General features: G+C 38.1%; 1 protein-coding gene across 1 annotated transcript in view; it reads left to right on the top strand.

The window, feature by feature from the left end:
- Positions 1–21262, top strand: part of LOC145988152 (uncharacterized) — a 143651-nt gene that overhangs the window by 90349 nt on the left and 32040 nt on the right. The window contains exon 4 of the mRNA XM_083122983.1: positions 2480–2774. Coding sequence (XP_082979109.1) covers positions 2480–2774 — 295 coding nt within the window. The remainder of the gene's footprint in view (positions 1–2479; positions 2775–21262) is intronic.

Here is a 21262-nt window from a genome sequence, read left to right as displayed (position 1 = left end):
ATTTATGTCCAGCATTTCTGGATGCAAGGTGGCCGCGGTGGCTAAGTCGGTAACGCGTCTGACTACCATGCTAAATGTCCCGGGTTCGATCCCCGACCGGTTCAAATCCGGGAACTTTTCTAACGTTGGAAGCTGACCCGGCGCGCACCCAGCGTCGAATATCATGGAAACCCTTGGGGGTAAAGGTGGTCAGGGTCGTGATGCTGATCACCTCACCCCCACTCACGACCGGATCAAGAAAGTGTGGGGCGTTACCCCCACACCTTCTATATGAGTTCATGGCGTGGTGCTAGGCACAGGGGAGCACTTTACCTTTTGTCCTCCTCCGTAGCTGAGCGGGTTAAGGCGTTCACTCGTCTTGAGTTCGTTTGCTGCGGGACGGCGTAGGTTCGAATCCGACTCTGGTCGGAATTTATTCGGCCTACGTATAGGGCCGGTGGCAACCCACCATCGTGAGGAAATTGGGAAGCTCCGAATGAGTGAGCGGTAACCCGGTCCAGAAGACCTACAACGGCTGGGGGTTCGTCGGGCTGACCACACGTCACCCCAATACTGGTCTAAGATCTCCACGCTACAACAGGTGACGGAGGAACAGTGTGGGAGGGAGACCAGCAGTCGTTAGGTAAGCCAAGGCTCTCACGGGCTGTAGAGCTATGGGTTATTATTTCCGGATGCAGAAAGTTGACATGAAAGTTCTTAATATCGTATCAATCCCTAAGATGTTTATTTTATAAAAGCCTCTCTGAATGATTCACGTTGACCAGGGCATTCACTTGTTTTTCTCAGTTGTCTCAGCCTCTGAGGCATGTAAACAATGCACAGTGTTGTGCTATGCAAACCTCCTGAGCTATTCAGGAAACAGGTAGTTTCTTCTGCCTATGGAGTCAGCGGTTTGCATAGTGGCAATTAAAAACACGATTCGGCATGGAGGAAGAGCTCCATGGCCTAGGGAATAGTGTTAACTTATAACAGCTGAATGAAAGGAAAAGCATTTCCTAAAATCCTGCCAATCACTGAAAGATTAAAAACATTAGTAGAAGCATTATTTGAGGCATGCACATTGGCGACGATTATGGAGTGTGGAGGGGCAGATGACCCAGCACTATGCTAAACATTATCTACCAAGGGAAAAACATGTCCTTGCCCTCTCCCCTCCCCCACCTTGCCCAATCAGTTTTGAAACCCAATCGCCACCACTGAGCATGCATCGCATAAATATTTACAGTAATATCATATAATATTATATTACGTTATTAGAGCACTTCGTGCTCGGTAAATAAAAGGGAAACAATAATAAGGAAAGGGTGGGATTTGAACCTACGATGTTTCGATCTTGACGAAAACAGTAAAAAAACGAAAGTACTGTTATCTAACCAACTACTCCAGGAGATTGCTAACAGTAAGCTCAGTAAAGCACGTTAATCTCAGTTGAAGCAACATTGTGCCGGAGTTCCGAACCATTTTTCGCCAAGAACCAAGGAAGAGACAGTCTTTGCAGAATCGTTTGATGTTGTGCAAGGTATCTTTACTAAACATTTCGCATAATATCATCATAAATTTGCCTTCTTGCATTCAAATGTGACCACAATTCTTTCCAGGTGGATGAGAACCTGTTCAGTGTTTCACAATGCACATACATTTTCCTATTTTCAAATTCAGAACGAAGAATCTTGAAATATTTTCAACATTCCTATTTCTACTTAACATTTTTTTGTCTACTCATATATTTTAATACTGCTTTAGGGTATATTTACTTTATGGAATGTGAAAGAATGAAAAAAAATCACAAGAACGTTTTCATTCAGGAAGAAGAAATGTTTCAAAGTTGGCTCTGAAGCGCTATGCTGCCAAATTTAGGAATTCCGGACTTTGAAATTTTTCAGAGCGGTCAAATAAGATGTTGCGAAGTGTACATATGTAGTATATGAAATGGCAGTATATGCGAGAAAGAATATTATGTCACGAAGCTCAACAGAACATACATACAACACCCGAAATAAACAGCTTCTAAAGTCATATTCCCAGACTAACATTAGTTCAAGAAGGCCCCGAACAGATGACAATTACAATAGTCAATAACCTACCGAATGATATTAAAGAAGAAAACATGACAAGGTTCAAAAACAGATTTTAAAAAAAAACTCTTATTAAATATGGAATATTATAGCGTTAGTGAATACTTCAATTATAAATGATAGAAATTTTGTAAGTACATTTGTTGTCTGAAGTGTACAGAACCCTCGAAATACCAATTGATACGGTTTATATGGAGTACGTAAATTGAAAATATAATGGTTATGAACTATGGAAAATCTCAATTTAAGAAAGTAAACGAATAAGTAAAATCTATGTGATAAATTATAATTACACACATGTAAGCAGGTAAAATATTTACAACTGGTGCTTATGACGCCTTTGGTTTTACATTATCTACTAGCATGTAACAATTTTCCTGAAATGTAATATTATGTTTGTACAGTTCTACATCCTGTCACCGTACGAGGTCCCTCTGTGGATTTACTTTGGCACAGTATACGCAGATGCAGATTACACAAGAACAAAGGTGCACAGCGAATTCCTGATAAAGCATGAAGAAGCAGATGAAGATGTCTTGAATATTCCTGTTGAGTCAAGGAACTGCAAGTTCCCTCAGGAGAACGAAGGAATGTGGGCCTTCAAGTACTACAGTTATTCAGCTTGCATAGCCCAGTGTGTGTTGGAGAAGCAACTTCAGCTCTGTAACTGCACAGACGCTCATATCGGATACGACACAGGTAGGTCAGTAAAAATATTAGTAGAATATGTGAAGATTTGAAATATCACTATATAAATATTGTTACCGGTTTTTATCAATGTAATAAATGACATTCACTATTTTCGCGCAGAACAACGAGACATTGCGAGCCTACAGTGAGACCATCTCAAACGTGGGATAATCGTAAGCATTCACTCTACCTGTCAGTCAGCACTAAATACGAATTTCACTGATGTTAGTTTCTCATTATTTACACTTATAAAGAAAACACGAAAAAGGAAAGTAAGATATTTGGACAATATGGAGAATCTCTTCGATTTCACTACTGGAACAATAGATTTATATTAGTTTTCTTCTTCTTCCTTCTTCTTTTTCTTGCTTTGGCCCTGTCAAACAAAAGACTTTCGACTGTGGCTCAAGTTCCAATTTATTCAGTTTTCACTTTTCGTTTCCCGTCTAATGTTAATGAATTCACGATATACTCGACACGAGATCCTGATTCGTTCACTTGTACACTTTATGCTCTGTTTTTATTTCTATTTGACATTTACCTGCATATCCATATAAAATACAAATAATTGGTGGGGATATATCAGATATAAGGGAAAGTAGAATTTTTAATCGTATGAGACTTTTGTAGATTTCGTTGTTTTGAGAATTGTCCGCATTCCAAGAATAAATGTTGGGCATCGGGTTTGTCTTTACCACATGTACAGTTTTGGTGTTGTGTAATACCTATTTTCGCTAAGTGCGCTGGTGTGCGTAGGTGTCCAGTTCTCAATCTATAAAGTAAAACTATAACCTGACTTAGAAGGGTATATTTATGGAACCATGGTTGTATTGTATTAAATTCCTTGAGCCATTTGTTTGTATGACCTACTCTCAATAATTGTTCATTGCACCAAACTTTCCAGTGATCCTTGATTTCATTTTTTACTCTAGGTAGAAGATCTATATAACAAAGTCTGTTAAATTATATTTGCGGTAAATACCTTGCACGCTTAGCATATTACTTTGTTTAATGTAATGTGCTTTCACATACGTAAATGGAACGGTCACATTTTTGGATTGTGCTTGCTGGGTTAATTCTAAAATCAATATAATGGAAATTGGTTGACGGCATATTTGGGGGTATGATAAGTCAACCTTTCTAATAAACAATTAACATCTAGCAACCGAAATGGACCTTACAAGTTAGTTCATAACCATACAAAATAATTGTAAAATTTCGCCATACTATGAGGAAAGTATTTCCTTCAATTCAGCATTTTAAATGTCATACGTATTAACAAATTTCCTTGCGCGTAGCAATATCAACGTGAAGGTTGTCTCAATGAAATGAATTTATATATTTCATCCATTATTAGAGTCCGTCATTTTATACAGAACCTTATTCTTACTCCCATTTTCGTCCGCTTCATGCTTTTTGGCATTAGGGCCCTTCAGCCATCTGCTAAAACTCTTCCTACATCGTGCATTCTCTTAACTTCCAATAGTGTCTTCCCTCTTTCAAAAACCATCTCTGACAGGTATTGGTCCCATTCTATCCAAGATCTTCTTCTTCTCTTCCCCTCTAACTTCTGCTCTCGCTTCCATTACTTGTTTCGGTTTTCTTCTCCCATTCTCATGATATGACCATTCCAGCCCAGTGTTCGTCTCTCTATTATCTTCTGAATTGATTCTACTTGAAGTTTTCTCTAATTCAATGTTAATGATTCTATCTCGTTTGGGTTTCTTACAACTGTTCTGAGGTATTTCATCTCTGTTGCTGTTAATCTACTTTTATGCTTATTTGGAGCGTTATTCTTTCTATGCCGTAGAGCATTGTTGGTGTAATTATAGTTTTGTAAATATTTAGTTGGTATTTTCTGTACCTTATTCTTTCCTACTATTGTATTACTTATTTGATAATACATTTTGTTTGTTTTTAGAACTCTATCATTTTTTTCTTCATCTACTGTTCCATCGGCTGTAGTTTTGGTTCCCAAATATTCATATATTTTTATCTGTTCTAGCTGTTCACCTTGCCATTTTATATCTAAACTCTCTTCAATTTCTTGCTGCTTTGAAATATGCATTAATTTACTATTCTTTGGGTTCTCTATCTCTACTATTACTAGGTTATCCAATTATCTGCTGACCCAGCTGCGGTGGGACTGCACCTGGCCGATACGCCGTCGTTTCCCGCCGGTCGGGCAGTACATGAGTGCGTGGTTCAGCGATTGCTTATTATGCTAGACTGACTGCTTAATAATTCTAATGCACGTTAAAATTTATGTACTCACCCACGTCATGGGAGGAGACGCTGGAACTGCCTGCCTTCGTTTTCCACAAATTTCTGACATCATTTTGGGCTTTAACCCTTACACCCCGAAATGAAAATTTCTGGACAAATGCCTGGTTTAGGATGTGTTGCACGTAGGGTGTAGGCAGTGGTGGGATCGGAAAGATTATTGCAAGTTCCAATGTTTGTTCCATTTTCTGTCACTGAAAGTCGGTAACATTTAATGCAGAGACTGTACAAAAGTCACAAGCTGGGTTGATTTATTATTGGCCACGTCATTGCGCTTATTTCTTCGACTGATCACCATTACTCTCTGTCAAAAAAACAATGGCTCATTCAGAAGTACGTCCCTCTACAAGCGAATCCGGCTGGAACTGGTAGCTGCTTGCTGCATATCGAATGAGAAAGATGATAAATCCCTCACAAATCTCAAACATCCTCGGAAACACATTAAGAAAACCAAAGATTCTTAATATGACTGTGAACAATAGGGGCAAAGATTCTTTTCACAGCGTGATTATCGTGCTTGTCATATTCTGACCAAAAAAGAAAAAGGCGCTCGCTTTCCCGACTCTACCGGGAAATGAGAATTGAATAACCTGGGAGCAGCGTTGCCAACTAAGAAAGTCGTATTGTGACTAACACAGAGTATCTCTTTCTAATGATCCCCAGATATAATAATCATCCAATTATCGTCTGACCGGACTGCGCCCCGCCGATACGCTGTCGCTTTCCGCTCAGCGGGTTCAGGCGAGAGACTATGCGACACAGTTAGTGCGTTGGAAATTCATTTTCTGGAGAGGGTCGTCTCCCCACTCCCCCCTTTATTGTGTGTAAGACATTTCAGTTAGGAAGGGCACCGAGAAAGAACCATGTGCTTCAGTGAAGCGAAATTGTTCACCGTAATCATCCCTCCCTCGTTGAGTTGGATGAGTGCATTGAAGCGAAACAGAGGCGTGGGCTTCATTCATTTGTTTCCAATATGGCTCCAAACGGCGATAAGAGGAGGTGCTGGGGGTGTCTGCCAACATATCTGTGATTCCCGGCGAAAAGATGTTCGTATCCAGTCGTCCAGGTGTCTCGGCAGTGAAGGGAACTACACGTGTACAGTCAGCTAAGAATTAATGACAAATACTAGGCCTAATTATTCTATTCCGCATCGGCTATTTCTTATGATTCGTGTGTCCGTACAGAATCTACTGGTGCTGTCAGGAGACTATTTTAGGAGAAATTCCCCGTTGATCGAGTTCCAGTCGTGATACGATTCATAAATTAGTTAATAAATTTCGGGAAACAGGAAGCGTTCAAGATAAGAAGCGAAGAAGTACAGTGCTCACAGAAGAAACTCTTGATGACGTTGGACAAGGCCTGGAAATTTCCCCTGGGAAATATCTTAGCCGTCTTTCTTAGCAAACGGGAATTTCTTACGGCTCTGTACGAAGGGCTACAAAGTTACTAAAGTTAAAACCCTATAAATGTACTGTGGTGCAAGAACTTAGGCCTGCTGACCTTGTATTTCGGATGATATTTTGTGAATGGATCTTGAATAAAGTGCATGACAGAGAAATTGATCACACTCTCATTTTGTTTTTAGACGAAGCGATGTTTCACTTAAGTGGGTATGTTGATTCACAAAACTGCCGATATTGGAGTTCAGAAAAACCGAATCTGCTCCATGAGCAACCCCATCATAACCAATAATTAGGAGTGTGGTGCGCGGTTTGCTGTGAGAGAATAATAGCCCCAATTTGTTTTTTGAGGACACACAATGATTAATATGTGCAGAACATTTTGCAACCCTTTTTTGTTGAATTAACTTAGAGGGAACGTAGTCTCGTGTTTTTTTCAGCAGGACTCGGCGACGGATCATTCAGCCAATGTTTCCTTGCAGGTAATTCACGAAGTGTTTGGCGATAGAGTTATCAGCAAAAAATATATGGCCCGCACGATCACCTGATTTAAACGTCTGTGATTATTATCTCTGGGGATCATTAAAAGATAAAGTGTAAAAGACGAATCCATGCACTTTACACGAACTGAAGGATAACAACCGCCAAGAGATCAATTCAGTTTGCCAAAGAGAACTAAGAAGGGTAATGGGTAATTTCACAAGCAGATGCCAGAAATGTGTGGAAAACGAAGGCAGGCAGTTCCAGCATCTCCTTGCATGACATGGACGAGTCATGTTTATCGTGCATTAGAATTATTAGGCAGTCAGTCTAGCAATATGCTGTTACTTCTCCTCTTCGTCATGTATTGTCACTTCTGCAGCACTCACAAACTCACACTCACAGATTAATCAAGATGTCACATTAACAGATAATCTTCAAAAAACGCGACCCCAGTGGTGTCGCTGGGGAAATGTGACTCACATCTCTGAACGGCTGTTGGTTGATGAAAGGATGGGTTTTGTTTACATTCGCAACCAGACCCACTGCAACGCTATGAGATGAGTTTTGGAATGTTCTTGACTCAACTACTGTCCATGACCAGACAGAAATAGGCTATTTTTTAATGCTGACACAAAGAACGGGAAAAATGAAGCAGTCAAACTTCAAACGAACAATTACATGAAAATTACTCGCAATATATGTAAATTATATGCACGTTAAATTAAAATATGCAATAACGTTCAAATTATGCATTTATATGCACTATAAAAATTTACGAGAATAATACAAATCAAGTGAATTGGATAAATACGTTGAGAACATATGAATTTTCCTTAAGGAGAAAAACATGCAAATATGCAAAAATCCGCTCCCTAGTAATAAGCTATCGCTGAATAACGGACTCATGTGTTGCCAGACGGCGGGACACGACAGCGTATCGGCCGGGCGCAGTCCTGCCGCAAACACGGTCAGCAGATAATTGGATGATGCAGTATATGTTGTAGTTTCTGGTTGGCTGATGCTATTAAAACTATATCGTCTGCATACGGAAGTGACTGCATATAAAGTGGTTTCAGTTTCCTATTTCCAACCTTACATTTTCGAGTTCTTCCTCTACATTGTTTATGTATTTAATCCGTTAGTATTATAAATAATAAGGGGTTGAGGGTATTTCCTTGTTTAATTCCTTTATTCATGTTAAATTATTTTGATTTCTCGCCTCCTACTAAAATACTATTCTATTCTATTCTATTCTACTATGCCTTCAACTGTCTTATACACAATTCGTGTTTTTCTTACTAGTTTTTCTGAGGCTCCTGTGTTCTGTAATGCTGACTATAGTTGTTGTCGTGGTACTGTATCAAAAGCTGCCTTTAAATCTAAAAAGACTACAAACAGTTCCATTTCTGTTCAAAAATTTATCTGAAACTTGACGTATAATAATAAGTTACCACATTAAAGGTTACTAGTAATTACATTTGTCTCCAGAATATATGCGCTATATTGCCAATAATGACCACATACCCTCTGAACGGTAAGGAGCATTGCCCATATGTCATCAATACAAATCATAAACCACTACTATTGGATCAAAAATTATTGATACTCAAGTTTGGACCTAAATAAAAAGAGTTACATAAAGATTTAGCTGATTCAATTCTACGTTAATCTATGCTAACAATCTTTTTTTGGAGGATGCTTTCTTTTTTATCGTCGTTAGGACAAAAAAAGCATTTCTTTAAGTTTTGAAAACGATTGCTCTGTTTGAAATTCTGTAAATAATAAACGGGTTCTCCGATCGATATGACATTTTAGTAGAAAGGTTTTAAAGACAATTATTAATTTAAAGGTTTTCAAAATTTGTCAAAAAACGGTATTTAACAATTTTGCGAAACATCGTTTTGTTGGTATTGGGTATTTATACTTAATATAATATTGGCCTTGTTTTCAAGCTCTTTGCATGTGTGTTCAAAATGCATTATCATTTTCAATTCTTATTGCAAAACATATTTTACACAGATTTTCTTCAGCGGAGTAAAGCTGTACGTGGAATGTGGCAGCATCGCAAACATTGAATCGCAGCGTCCGCCGTCAGTTTCCGCAGTGCAACGGGAAGATTTTGCTGTGTGCTGAATTTCCACGTTCCGTGAACAACTTTACTCCGCTGAAAATAAACTTTGTTTAAAATTCGCTTTGCAATGTGAATTGACAATAATAATGCATTTCGAAGCAGATGCAATGAGCTTCAAACAAGACCAATATTGTATTTGCGGGACTACCCAATACCACGAAAACGTTGTTTCGCAAAATCGCTAAGAACTGTTTTTTTGACTTTTGAAAATCTAAAAATTAATTAATAATTGTGTTTGTAACATTTCTGCCTGCAACCTACTAAAATTTGATAACAATCGAGCAGAGGAGAATGTCGAATTCTGCGTCAATCTAGTACAAGAATCATTAATATCAGGGCCAATTTATCATTAAAATGATGCTATATTTTCATTTCTTCTGGTGGATTTAGCAAATCTATAAGTGTAACAAATTGCCTAACCCTATGCTCATCATATTACAAGGTCTAGATCATAAAACTAGGTAAAGGTAAATATAAAAAACAAGGTAAAGTGCTGCCCTGTGCTTAGCACCACGCCATGAAGGCGTATAGGGGGTGTGGGTGTAACGCCCCACACTTTCTTGATCCTAAAACTAGGATGATTAAATATCAGGATGATTAGAATTAAGCTAATGGACTTAACTAATCTAAAAGTAACAATCCTGTGCTCATCCTATTATTAGATCAAAGGGGACTTATACTGTGATCACAGTATAAAGGCCAGTGTCATTTAACCCTGTTGATTGGTTGGGTGTATTTATATTAGTATGCCCCCTCCCCTCTTGCTGAATTTGAGAACGGCAACTTACACATGTAAGTAAAATTCGGAAATATCCGGAGAGTTGAGTTGGCTCTTTGCTCGTGTGACCGAGCGAGCTCGCGTGGCAATCCAGCCTGCGTGACCGGCATGCTATGGTAACAATCCAGCTTGCGTGACCGGTCGACCAGAGTTGACTGGTAGAGGAGAAAGTTGTTCTCTGTAATAATATTTACGGGGACAATAAATCCACTGGCTTGTAATAATATCTACACAGACTCATCTAGTTGCATGGTTGAATAGTAATGACATGTACGGGGACAGTGTCGAGAGCAGCAACTGTGGTACGGATACGTCTACGCTAGACAGACTGTGTACCGGAATAGTCGCCCACGACGAAATTGCCAAAATTATTGGCTTAAGTGAGTTTTTCTGGATAGAATTATGCCAATGTTGTCTAGTAAATTAAGAGCTCCTAGTTTGATTCCCGGGAGAGGATACCCTGTCTGTATTAAAATTGTTAACAGACAGTAGTGTATTAATTTTGGGGCCTAGTAAATTAAGAGAGTTCTGAGTTCGAATCTCGGCAAGGGGACTTAGGTGTTTGTGTATTGAAATTGTTCTGTTACTCGCTCATTCTTCACAAAATATACAAAAGTCTTCTCTGCGATAAGAATAACACTACACAAATTGTTGTCGGGCAGGTGCTCATGGAATTCGCACACAATCTTGATATTAGTTCTTTCATTGACGACTACTTGTTTTCATTTCGATGTGTTGGTGACAAACATAGATCTGCGCGCCTTGAATTCGCTGGGATTGTAGTATACATCTATGTTTCCCTCAGTCACTCTCTGTAATGCGGTGTATGCTTCATATGATTTGAGATAATCATCCTGTGCTATGTCAAGATTATAATTCTCGCGAGGGAAAATTTCATTGCGCCAATTTTTGAGATTGGCATTTTTTATTTTGCAATTGTCGGATTTGCTGGAATCTTTTTCCTGATTGTTCTCTCTCTGGGTCTGGAACATTACAATTACAAAATCTGGCATATCATACTGTATACTACAGAATTGATTAGTGGCATCAAATTCGTAATGCCCACAGAGACTGGTTTCTGGACACACTGGTAGGTGTAAAACTGGATGGGCACATGTCGATTTTTCAGAATATTCGCTTTCTGTTTGAGGTCATAATTAGTCTCGTATACCACTACTGGTATTCTCAGCTCCATGGTTTTGATGATACACTTAGCTGCTTCGAATAGGCTGTTGGGGAGTGCTGTGCCGTCGGGGTTCAGTGTTCTGTATCGCATCAGATTTTTGTTTTCATTGGCGGCTCTGTGAGCAGGTGCACAGAGTCTTAGTCACTGTAGAGGCTATAAGGCTATGTATTGCCAAGATTGGTCTGTATAGTCTCTCTCTATATATAAATACCAATACCGAAATTATTTTTACTATTCTTCATACACTTAGGCATAGACCCGTCTCTCCAGTATAAATACCATTACCTAAACATATTTTGGTATTCTTGATACACTTAGACTTATGTCTCCAGTAGAAATACCAGTACACAAAAATATTTTGCTATACACGTAATAGTTATGCATAGACTTGTGTCTCCAGGAAAGTCTATATATTTATATAAATACAATACCAAAAATATTTTACTATTCTTGATACACTTGGGCATAGATTAGTTTCTATTCAATTTTTAGAAGTGCTTGTACTAAATATATTATCTCCAAGCGAGATTAATATCGACACCCTCTAGAGTTATAGTGTTTCCAGAAAAAATTGCATACAAATGCCAAATAAAAACAATGGTAAACCCCTCTACTAAAACTGAATGCTACAATTGTGGAAAATTCATATCCAAAACTAATTTGTCAAAACACCGGGCAATATGCAACGGTCAACCAACAAATCCTCTATTACCTACCCAACCTTCTCCCTATTATGGAAATAATATTAGCATACCTAATCTGAACAAACATAAGAAGAGCTGCAAATCTCAACCATCAACCAGCTAGACGAATCCTAGAAAAAGAAAAGCAAAGATAGTTCCAACCGTCGGCTCTGAAAAGAATCAAACTAGATCTTCTACCAGACCTAGTGCTACGGCTTTTGGTGGTCCACTCAATGGTCACTCCTTCGAATCGGAGCCACGCTGTGATATCAACAACTTCTTGAAGAACATAAAATCTTCAATAATAGAACTCCTGAAAAATGAAATGAAAATAAATTTATTGAGTTCAATACTATTCTATCGTCTGAATATGAGAAACCCGATGAAACACCTCATATATATATTTGCCATTGTTCCAAGACCCAGACTCTATATTTTAGGATATCGATAATTTGGAACAAGTATATGCCCAGCGCATGGACACACTGCTCACAAAACACGAGAAATTCGAGGCTATAGGATCTTGTCGGAAATTGTGTGGGAGTCCACACAAACTGGAACTGAAAATAAGCCAATTCTCTCCCCTCTCTGCTTCTACCTATGTCCCTCTTCCGGTGGATATTCAGAATAAGAAAGCAGTGTCAATATAAGAAATAATGATAACAAGTGTTTTCTGTGGTGTATCTTAGCGAAACTTCACCAAGTTCATTGGAAAACAATCCTGAGCGGGTTCGTCATTTAATGCAGTATGAGGCAGAGTTTGAGTATGCTTGTCGGGTATCGATCGAATATCCTGTTGCTATATCCGATATAACAAGATTGGAAAACAATAACCCTTGGCAATCAATGTGTATGCCTATACAGCACAAAATAATTTTGTGTATCCCTTCAGAATAAGTACCATCAATAATTAAAATACTACTGTCATCGATTTGTTACTTATTTCAGATGACAAAATTTTCCATTACTGTCTTATTCGCTATGTCTCTCATTTGGTAAGAAACCAAGAAACCAAGCATCATGGTGAAATCAAGATTTTTCATAGGTGTTTTACCATATATGATAATCGTGTTCAAATGAACTATGACAATTTCAATAATCAAGAAATTGCTATCCAGAAACGTGAAGAGCACAAACTATTTTGTGGTGACAACAAGTCCGTGCTTATGATTATGCTCAAACCAAAAATGGTCTAGAAATTCAAACAATACAAGGCCCTGTTTGAGTATCCAGCTATAATAATAGCAGATTTCTAGGCATTTCTGAAACCAGTCAACGAATCCAATTCCTATTCAGATCCTGAAATCTCTTCGACTACACCTTATCAGCTCCATACGGTCTGTAGTTACAGATACGTAGTTGTGTGGCGCAATTAATCAAAAACCAATGAGCTTTATGTATACCGAGGACCCTATACCATCAAACACTTTTTCCAAAAAAATGAAATAAGAGGTGAGGGCAATTGGTAGTGTATTATCTGTGTCGAAACCAAGAGCCCCATTATCTGCTGCCGAAGACCAATTATATGATGCTACTGAGATCCGCCCACAGTGCTATTTATATTTTACAGATGATAATACAAAAATTTATCACCATCATCATGTCACGGGCGAAAATATCTGGCCCTTATGCAACAACTGCAATCTCAAAATACAGAGAAACAATTTTGTCCCCATATTTTTCCATAATGGCAGTGGTTAGGCATCTTGGTTATGATAAAGAGTGCATATATGTCCTAGCAGAGAATCAAAAGAGATATATCTGTCTCAGCAAAAGAGTGAAGATTTGCTGGGGCACTATTGACATGAGATTCCTGGACTCGATACGAATTCTCTTTGCCGGCCTGGATGCTCTTGCCAGCAAACTATCTGATGACCAGTTCCAAATCACAACCAATAGTTTTCCCGGCTTTGCCATAGAACATATTAGACAAAAATTGGAGAATCCATATAAATATGTGACTGACCATACTAAGTGTGATGATGGGTCTCTTCCTCCTCAAGAAGAGTACTACAACCAACTCAGAGAACAAAATATCACGGATCAGGATTACCATCATGCACAACTGATGTGCGAGGAATTAGGGTGTAGGACACTGGGAGACTACCATGATGACTATCTACAATTGGATGTGACAATCCTCGCCGTCGTATTCAAGGGTTTTAGAAAATTGTCCATGGATATCTATAAATAGGACCCGGCACATTTTTACAGTCTCCCATAGTTGGCTTGGTCGGCCATGCTGCTGAAAACAGAAATCAAACTTTAGCAGATTTCGGACGTGGTCATGCTTCTTTTCATAGAGAGAGCAGTACGCGGGGGCATGGTGCAATGCACACAGATATGTGCGAGGGCCAACAACAGACATATGACAAAATATGACCCAAATGAACACTCCAGCTATATATGCTATGTACATGTGAACAATTTGTATGGTTATTCGATGATGCAGAACTCACCTATGGTAGTTTCTAGTATATGCATACGACATCAATAGATATCCAAAATTTTGATGACACTGAGCATGGTTCCTTTGCAGAGGTGGATCTTGATTTCGTCATAACTTGCAAGGTATGTTTTCCAATTTGCCACCGGCTCCCGAGTTCAACAGTTCCAGCCAAATCAAATCCAGAACAGAAAAAGCTTCTGATGACTCTCGAGCCTAAAGAGATATATGTCAGCCACTATAAGAATTTCATATTCTTGATGGATAAGGGGGTAATTTAGTGCATATCCGAAGAGTCCTCAGATTCAGGCATTCGGAGTGGTTGAGGCCTTATAATGAAACAAACACAATTCAGATTTGGGTAGGGATTTCTACCAATTGATGAATATAGCGGTCTATGGTAAGACCATGGAGAATATTAAGAAGCACGTAGATATGTGGCTGTTCTCCAATCTAAAAAGTATAATAAACTGGTGACAGGTCCAAGATTCAAACCGAACACTATATATCATGAAGATTTGTCACTCTTCCAAACGGAGAACAGAATAATCAAATTCAACAAACCGATCTATGTGAGAGCTGGGGTCCTGGATATGTTCAAGCTACACATGCTGGAACTCAACTATGATACAATTAAGCCCTATTATAAAGATGACCTCTCCCCTTTGTATATGGATACAGATAGTTTTGTATATCACATGAAAACACCTAATCTCTATGAAGACACACCGAGTTGCTCGATTATTTCGACATATCTTCATGCCGTCCTAGTTTTGGTATCCCTTCCCACAACAAAAAGGTGCCGGGCAAACTAAAGGATGAGAAAAATAACGATATTATTAAATGGTTTGTAGGGTTGCAAGCGAATATGTATGCAATTAGACCAGAAGGAGAGACTATCAAAAAAGTCAAAGAAGTGGGTAGAACCATAGTAAAGAACAAACTCTTATTTGATGATTATTACAATTGCCTCAGAACTAGTTTTTCCAAACTGAGGGAGGAGAGGAAAATCCAAAGTGTCACATATTGACCACAAATAAAGTGAGGAAAATTGCCCTGGATTCAGAGGACAACAAGAGACGGATTCTCTCATGTGAGATACACACATTACCATGGGGTTACTATTGCCTGGGAGAGGGCAACCAATGTGATATTTGCCAGTTAATTAACCAATGCCTATGAATCTGTTCGGATTTTGAAAACAAGCCATGGATGTTCCTGTAGAGATAGCCCCACCAAATCTCTTGTCTAAACTAAATGGACTGCTATTTATCCACTTGAACAGTATCTTAACAGAATACAATGATGATATTGGTAAAATATGTTATATCTTCAATAGGAATATAAATTATTACAAAATCCCTGGGTGAAATACTACAATTCACCATAAATCCCGAGATAAAAGTTTTCACTGGGTGGAATCTTTATTGCATGAAATATGATAAGATAGACTTTGCTACACATATGATATATCTGCGGATCAATATCTATATGTAGAGTTGCTGGGAAATTACGACAAACTCATCCCTCTGTTCCTGGAGCTGAAAATCACCTATCCTATAGTAAATAACCATCACCACAATGCCTAATTATATTTTCGATCACACATAACACAATGATCACAGGCATGAGATTCTTATGCTCCATATTAGAGTCAAAATATTACGCCCTTATCTGTGAGCATTACAAGAAACTCTCAACTCCAATCCGAGATAGCCAGCCACCAGTCTTAGTATCTGGATCCTATTCTCAAAATCGATCCCGAACTCAAATCTCTACTGCAAAAATAAACCAATTTGGCTTCAATTGACATGATCTCTAAAGCCAGAGCTCCAAATTGAGGCTTCGGGAGAGCTTACAACATATTATTTCAAATATCAAGCTTCAAATCGGGACCAGTGAAACAAATCACGAATCTGCTTTATCGAGTTTCACCACCCAGCTACATGATTTGAAAGAGCAGTTCAAACAACTGTACGTCGATGTGAGAATCAAACCCAGCTATGATGAGCTGGTTTGAGGGGAACACCTGGAACCGGTGCTGAGCAGATTGGATGAAGCAGAATCTTGTCAATTGTTCTCAGTCGATTGTCAGACTTTACAGTCTTCCAAATACTCGAGGGCACTGGACATACGTTAAGGCTGGTAATATTTAAAAATTATATCCCTACACACTGTCTAATGAATTTTTCCTCAGCGGTACTATTCGGTTTCTGAAGTTTGGATATTTGAAAAAGGGAAAACACTCCTAGGTGTCGCTCTTCACCATACAAGAAAGAGTTGGTGTGTTCAGAGCACTTTAAAAGCCAATAGCATATTGGCACAATACCACCAACAAATACAAAATACACGAGGATGAACAATTGTCTGTTTTTGATATCGAAACTGGTGACCAATTATTATTCGAAATCAAAAAATTGTACCCCGAGGATAATCCCTTTTATGTAATCTTCTCTCAACTCACTCGATGTCTAGACAAGATATAGTCGATTAACTACACAGACCAGTTCGCCGTAACTACAAGCGACTATCTGTGGTAACAAAAAGAATCGATGATCTGTGGAAAGCTGATCTGGTAGAAATGAGCACAGGAAATTTGAAAAATTTGCAGAAGATAAATCATGGTTTTAAGTATTTGCTTACTGTAATAGACACTTTTAGTAAATTTGCTTGGACCGTTACTCTGAAATCTAAAACAGGGGCTTGTCTCACAGAGGCCTTTAGGTCTATTTTCGAGCAAGGCAGAATACCCTATCACTTACAGACAGACACAGGAAAATTATTTTACAATTCCGTATTCACCAAATTAATGGACGAGCATAATATTCGTCATTATTCCACGTAGAGAGATTTGAAAGCCAACATAATTGAGCGATTCAACAGGACCCTAAAAATCATATGTGGAAGCAGTTCAGTTTGCTGGGTAACTATAGATGGGTAAAAATTTTGTCTGACCTTTTTCAAAATTACAATATCTCGATACATAGAACCATACGTATAAAGCCTGCTGAGGTGACCAAATCTGACAAGGTGCGATTGATTTACACTATTTCCTGTCCCAAATATCGATCCACAACCAAGGGACCCAAATACAAAATACGAGATCTAGTGAGAATCAACAAATTCAAAAAGGCTTCACTAAAAATTGGATAACACAGTTGTTCACAGTGGTTCGGGTCTTACAAGGGAATAGGCATACATATATAATAAAATACTATCGCAATGAAATATTGAAAGGGGGCTTTTATGAAGTGGAGCTCAGCAAAACTAAATACCCAGACACATATCTCATTGAGAAAGTGTTACGTACAAAGAGCAATAAGCTATTAGTGTAATGGCTGGGATTTCCGAAAAAAAAAGATGGATAGATTGAGACCAGGTGATTTTATGACAGCAAAATGGAATGTGGTGAGGCACTTGCCCGATTTAATAGAAACTAGGAAAAGTATAGTGAATTGCTACCTGACCATATCTGGTGCCTCATTCTATGCCCATCAGGTTGTGGAGAAACTACACTGCTTATAGATAATTTTCTGCTCGCTCCCAATTGGTTAGACTGGAAGAATAGATACATGTATGTGTTCTCAAAACTTTTGGAGCAACCAAAATACCAGCAGCTTATGCAATTGTGTGAAAGACTGGGTATTGCCACTTTTGGATCAGAAATGAAGCCACTCGACCACTGTTTCGAAAACTCATTTGTGGCCTTCGATGATGTGATTTTGGAAAATCAAAATGAAATTCGAATTTTTTTTTGAGGGGCCTCACAGGGGAATAGATTGTTTTTATCTGGCTCAGACTTATTTCAAGATTCCAAGATGCGCAAAGAGTTACTACGCGATAACACAAATCTAGATTGTCTGTTTCGTCAAGACCACACCAATGTTAAACATTTTTATGATGACTATGTGGGAGGAGATTTAAACTACAATCAATTTTCGAAATTCTCCTCTTCCTACTGGAACATAGATGATTTCGGATTTGCTACAATCGACATGGCGCGAAAACCAAACAATGGAATGTACAGAAACAAAATCAACAATTTTAAAAAAGTGGAGTCGATATGAGATACATTGTGACGTTATAAATAACCCCTAATCAAAATGATATGACAAAACGTAAAATCGAAGACAACCTGAAATTGCGCAACTATATGGCCAAAGAGATTTAAGGGCTTGAAGAATCGAGGATATTATGAGGAGCACTATCGTCAGGACTAAGATATTATAGATGGCATCAGCCGTCTTGGTAGATTAATTAAGGGGGTCACAAAACAAAATAAAGATCTTATAAATGAGCTGGTACATTCATGTTAGAAAAATCTGTCGGATGGAATTTTTCTAAGTCCAACGTGGAGGCGTGACTCACGATCTTGTCCACAGGAAGTTCAACCAATGCAGCATTTTCAAACATGAGATAACGTCCCCATTGGTTAAATATTGTTTCAATAACGCGAATCAGCAGAGAGATTTCACAAAAGTTTACTTTGTCGCTTTAATTGTCTTTAATCGTTTCAAATTAGTATTAAATTCTCCCAATTATAATTCACGAACTTAATATATGTATTCATGTATGTGTTTGACAATCATATATCACTCATTAGAACAATTTTTACATTGTTTTCACTACGTGAGATGACATTTCATTTATATTTACGATAAAATAGTGGTTTGGGTGTAATAACAGTTTTCATTAATTAATTTAGACATGCATTTTTATTTCTTGAGTTAATGATTAGGTTAATTCGTTACTTTTCGCGGAAAAAGGGAACCACAGCTGAAAGAAAATACGCAAATTGCATTACTGAGGTCAAGAGTTCGTTTTAACATTACTTTTTGCACACATAGGGTAATCACGACTCGGGATACATTTAAATTGGAATCTGAAACATTATGCAACCTGACTGGAACTCGGAAAAGGACACACTGATTACAAGACGTAGATACATTACCACTATGGTCTGGCGAACGCCAATAATAATGAGGGGTTGAAAGAGTGGGACAGGGGTGACGGAAAGTAGAGAAATAATAGTATATTTGAGAGTATTTAATGTTATATTTATACACATACAAACCTAAGAAAATATTTAATTTGATACATGTGTGTGGGGGGTGGGGAAGGGGGAAAAGACAGGAACAGAAAGATATTGGGAGAGATAGGACGAAGAGGTGATTTGTAGAAAATGTTTTATTTGACGTTCAGTAATAAAAACAATCAAATCAATAAAGATTATCTTATAAATACTATATTTCATGTAAATTTGTTTTAGAAATGGGGGCGGAAAGCTGTTTGTTCAAGTTCAGTGCAGGACACATAGTGGAGACACATAGTGGTTTGTATCTCACTTTAAACTGTAGGTCCAGGCTCGATTAGCCTATCTGTGCATAAAGTGTACTTGGCATTCAGTAGGATAATAACGTCGATCTAGTATTTTGGATATTAGATGCATTGAGACCACTAAAATTACCAATTCTTATAATAAGAAACATGTCCTCATATTACCATTTTGAAAGAGAGAAAGTTAATTGTATAATCTTTCGTTGTTAATTTCAAAGAATATTAATTCAAATAGTAACAATAAGAACAATAAAGCTTACAAAAAGTTTTCGCCACCGTGGGGATTTGAACCTACGACCATTAGAGTGACAACCCAGTGCGATAACCACTACCCCACGAGTTTTTTAAATTTTTTTTTTTAACTTTTTTATTTGAAACTATTACATATTATTTTGCATGTTATACATTTTAAGTCATTATAAAGTTAACATTACATTTATGAAATTTGCATATAACATATCTCTTTTACAACGAGGGATCATTTGGTATTCCTGGTGCAGGTGATTGACAAATTGGGTGTGAAAATCTTGTTGCCTATATATGGATACAAAAAGGGCATATTGGCCTAAGAGCCATTGTACACTGTGGCGTTTTGTTCTTGGATAATATGCAAAGGAAGGATAGAAAAGAATATCTACTGAAATGTTACGTTCTGATGTACGACAAATTATACTCACAAGTTTTTTGATATATAACCATGATTTTTGGATTATTTGACATTCACTAAGCTTATGCACTAAATTATCTTGTACATTACATGTAGCACATATTGGAGTATTTACTAATTTTATATCATAAAGTTTAACTCCAGTAATGAATATTTGGTGTACAATTATATACCACGCTGATCTGACTCTTAACGTAAGGTGGCGGGCCTGTATATTATTCCATACTTCCCGCCAATTGACTCTTGGATTCCGATCTACAATTTTACACTGTTTTTGTGATAGTGAACACAGTCTTCTATATATTTTTGACGTCTCTTGCGTTGGAAGGATAGGAGATTGTATTAAAGCGTAACTGATATCCACTATTGTATTCTTAAAATACCATAATCTGTCTGTAAATCTTGTAACATCAATGGGGGCCTCCAATTGAATGTTGTCCAAGGCGTGTCTCAGAACTTTACTAGTGAGGCTGTTTGGGTGTTGAATCAGTGTCGTTACATCAGCTTGAATACGTAGAGCCTGGCTTTTATATACCACGTTTACAAGGTTCATTCCCCCTTCTGCATAGGGTAAACAAAGCGTTGCGTGATTTACACGCAAGATTTGACCGTTCCAGACAAACCAGTTCACAGCACTCTTGAGCTTACAAATATCCAGTTGCCGCAACGGGAGGATTTTTGCTACATACCACACCTTGGAGAGACCGTACACCTGTACAAACGTCACTCTTGACTGTATACTAAGTATTCGAAATTTATTCATTTGTAGAACTGCTTTAACACCATTTATCACTCTGTCATAGTTTAACTGGATCATTCGTTGAAGGGAGCGTGCGAAAATTATTCCAAGTATTTTTATCGATGGAACAACATGAAATTCTCCGCTCTGGGGGTAAGTTATATCCGGGTTTAAATGCATAAGAGTTGATTTTTTCTGATTTACTGTGAGCCCTGAAAGGGGGCCAAATTCCTGTAATACTTTAGACGTTGCAGCAATATCAGACTGCGTATTTATTAATATATTGACATCATCAGCATAGGCCAACACCTTTGTGTTTATAGATTGTATGGTGATGCCTTGTACTTGCTTTTCTAATGCAGAA

Source organism: Lepisma saccharinum, chromosome 5, assembly GCF_977018435.1.
Source record: "Lepisma saccharinum chromosome 5, izLepSacc3.1, whole genome shotgun sequence".
NCBI classification, from domain to species: Eukaryota; Metazoa; Arthropoda; class Insecta; order Zygentoma; family Lepismatidae; genus Lepisma; species Lepisma saccharinum.
The sequence above is the reverse complement of the archived record's forward strand: the minus strand, read 5'-3'. Positions and strand labels throughout refer to the sequence as shown.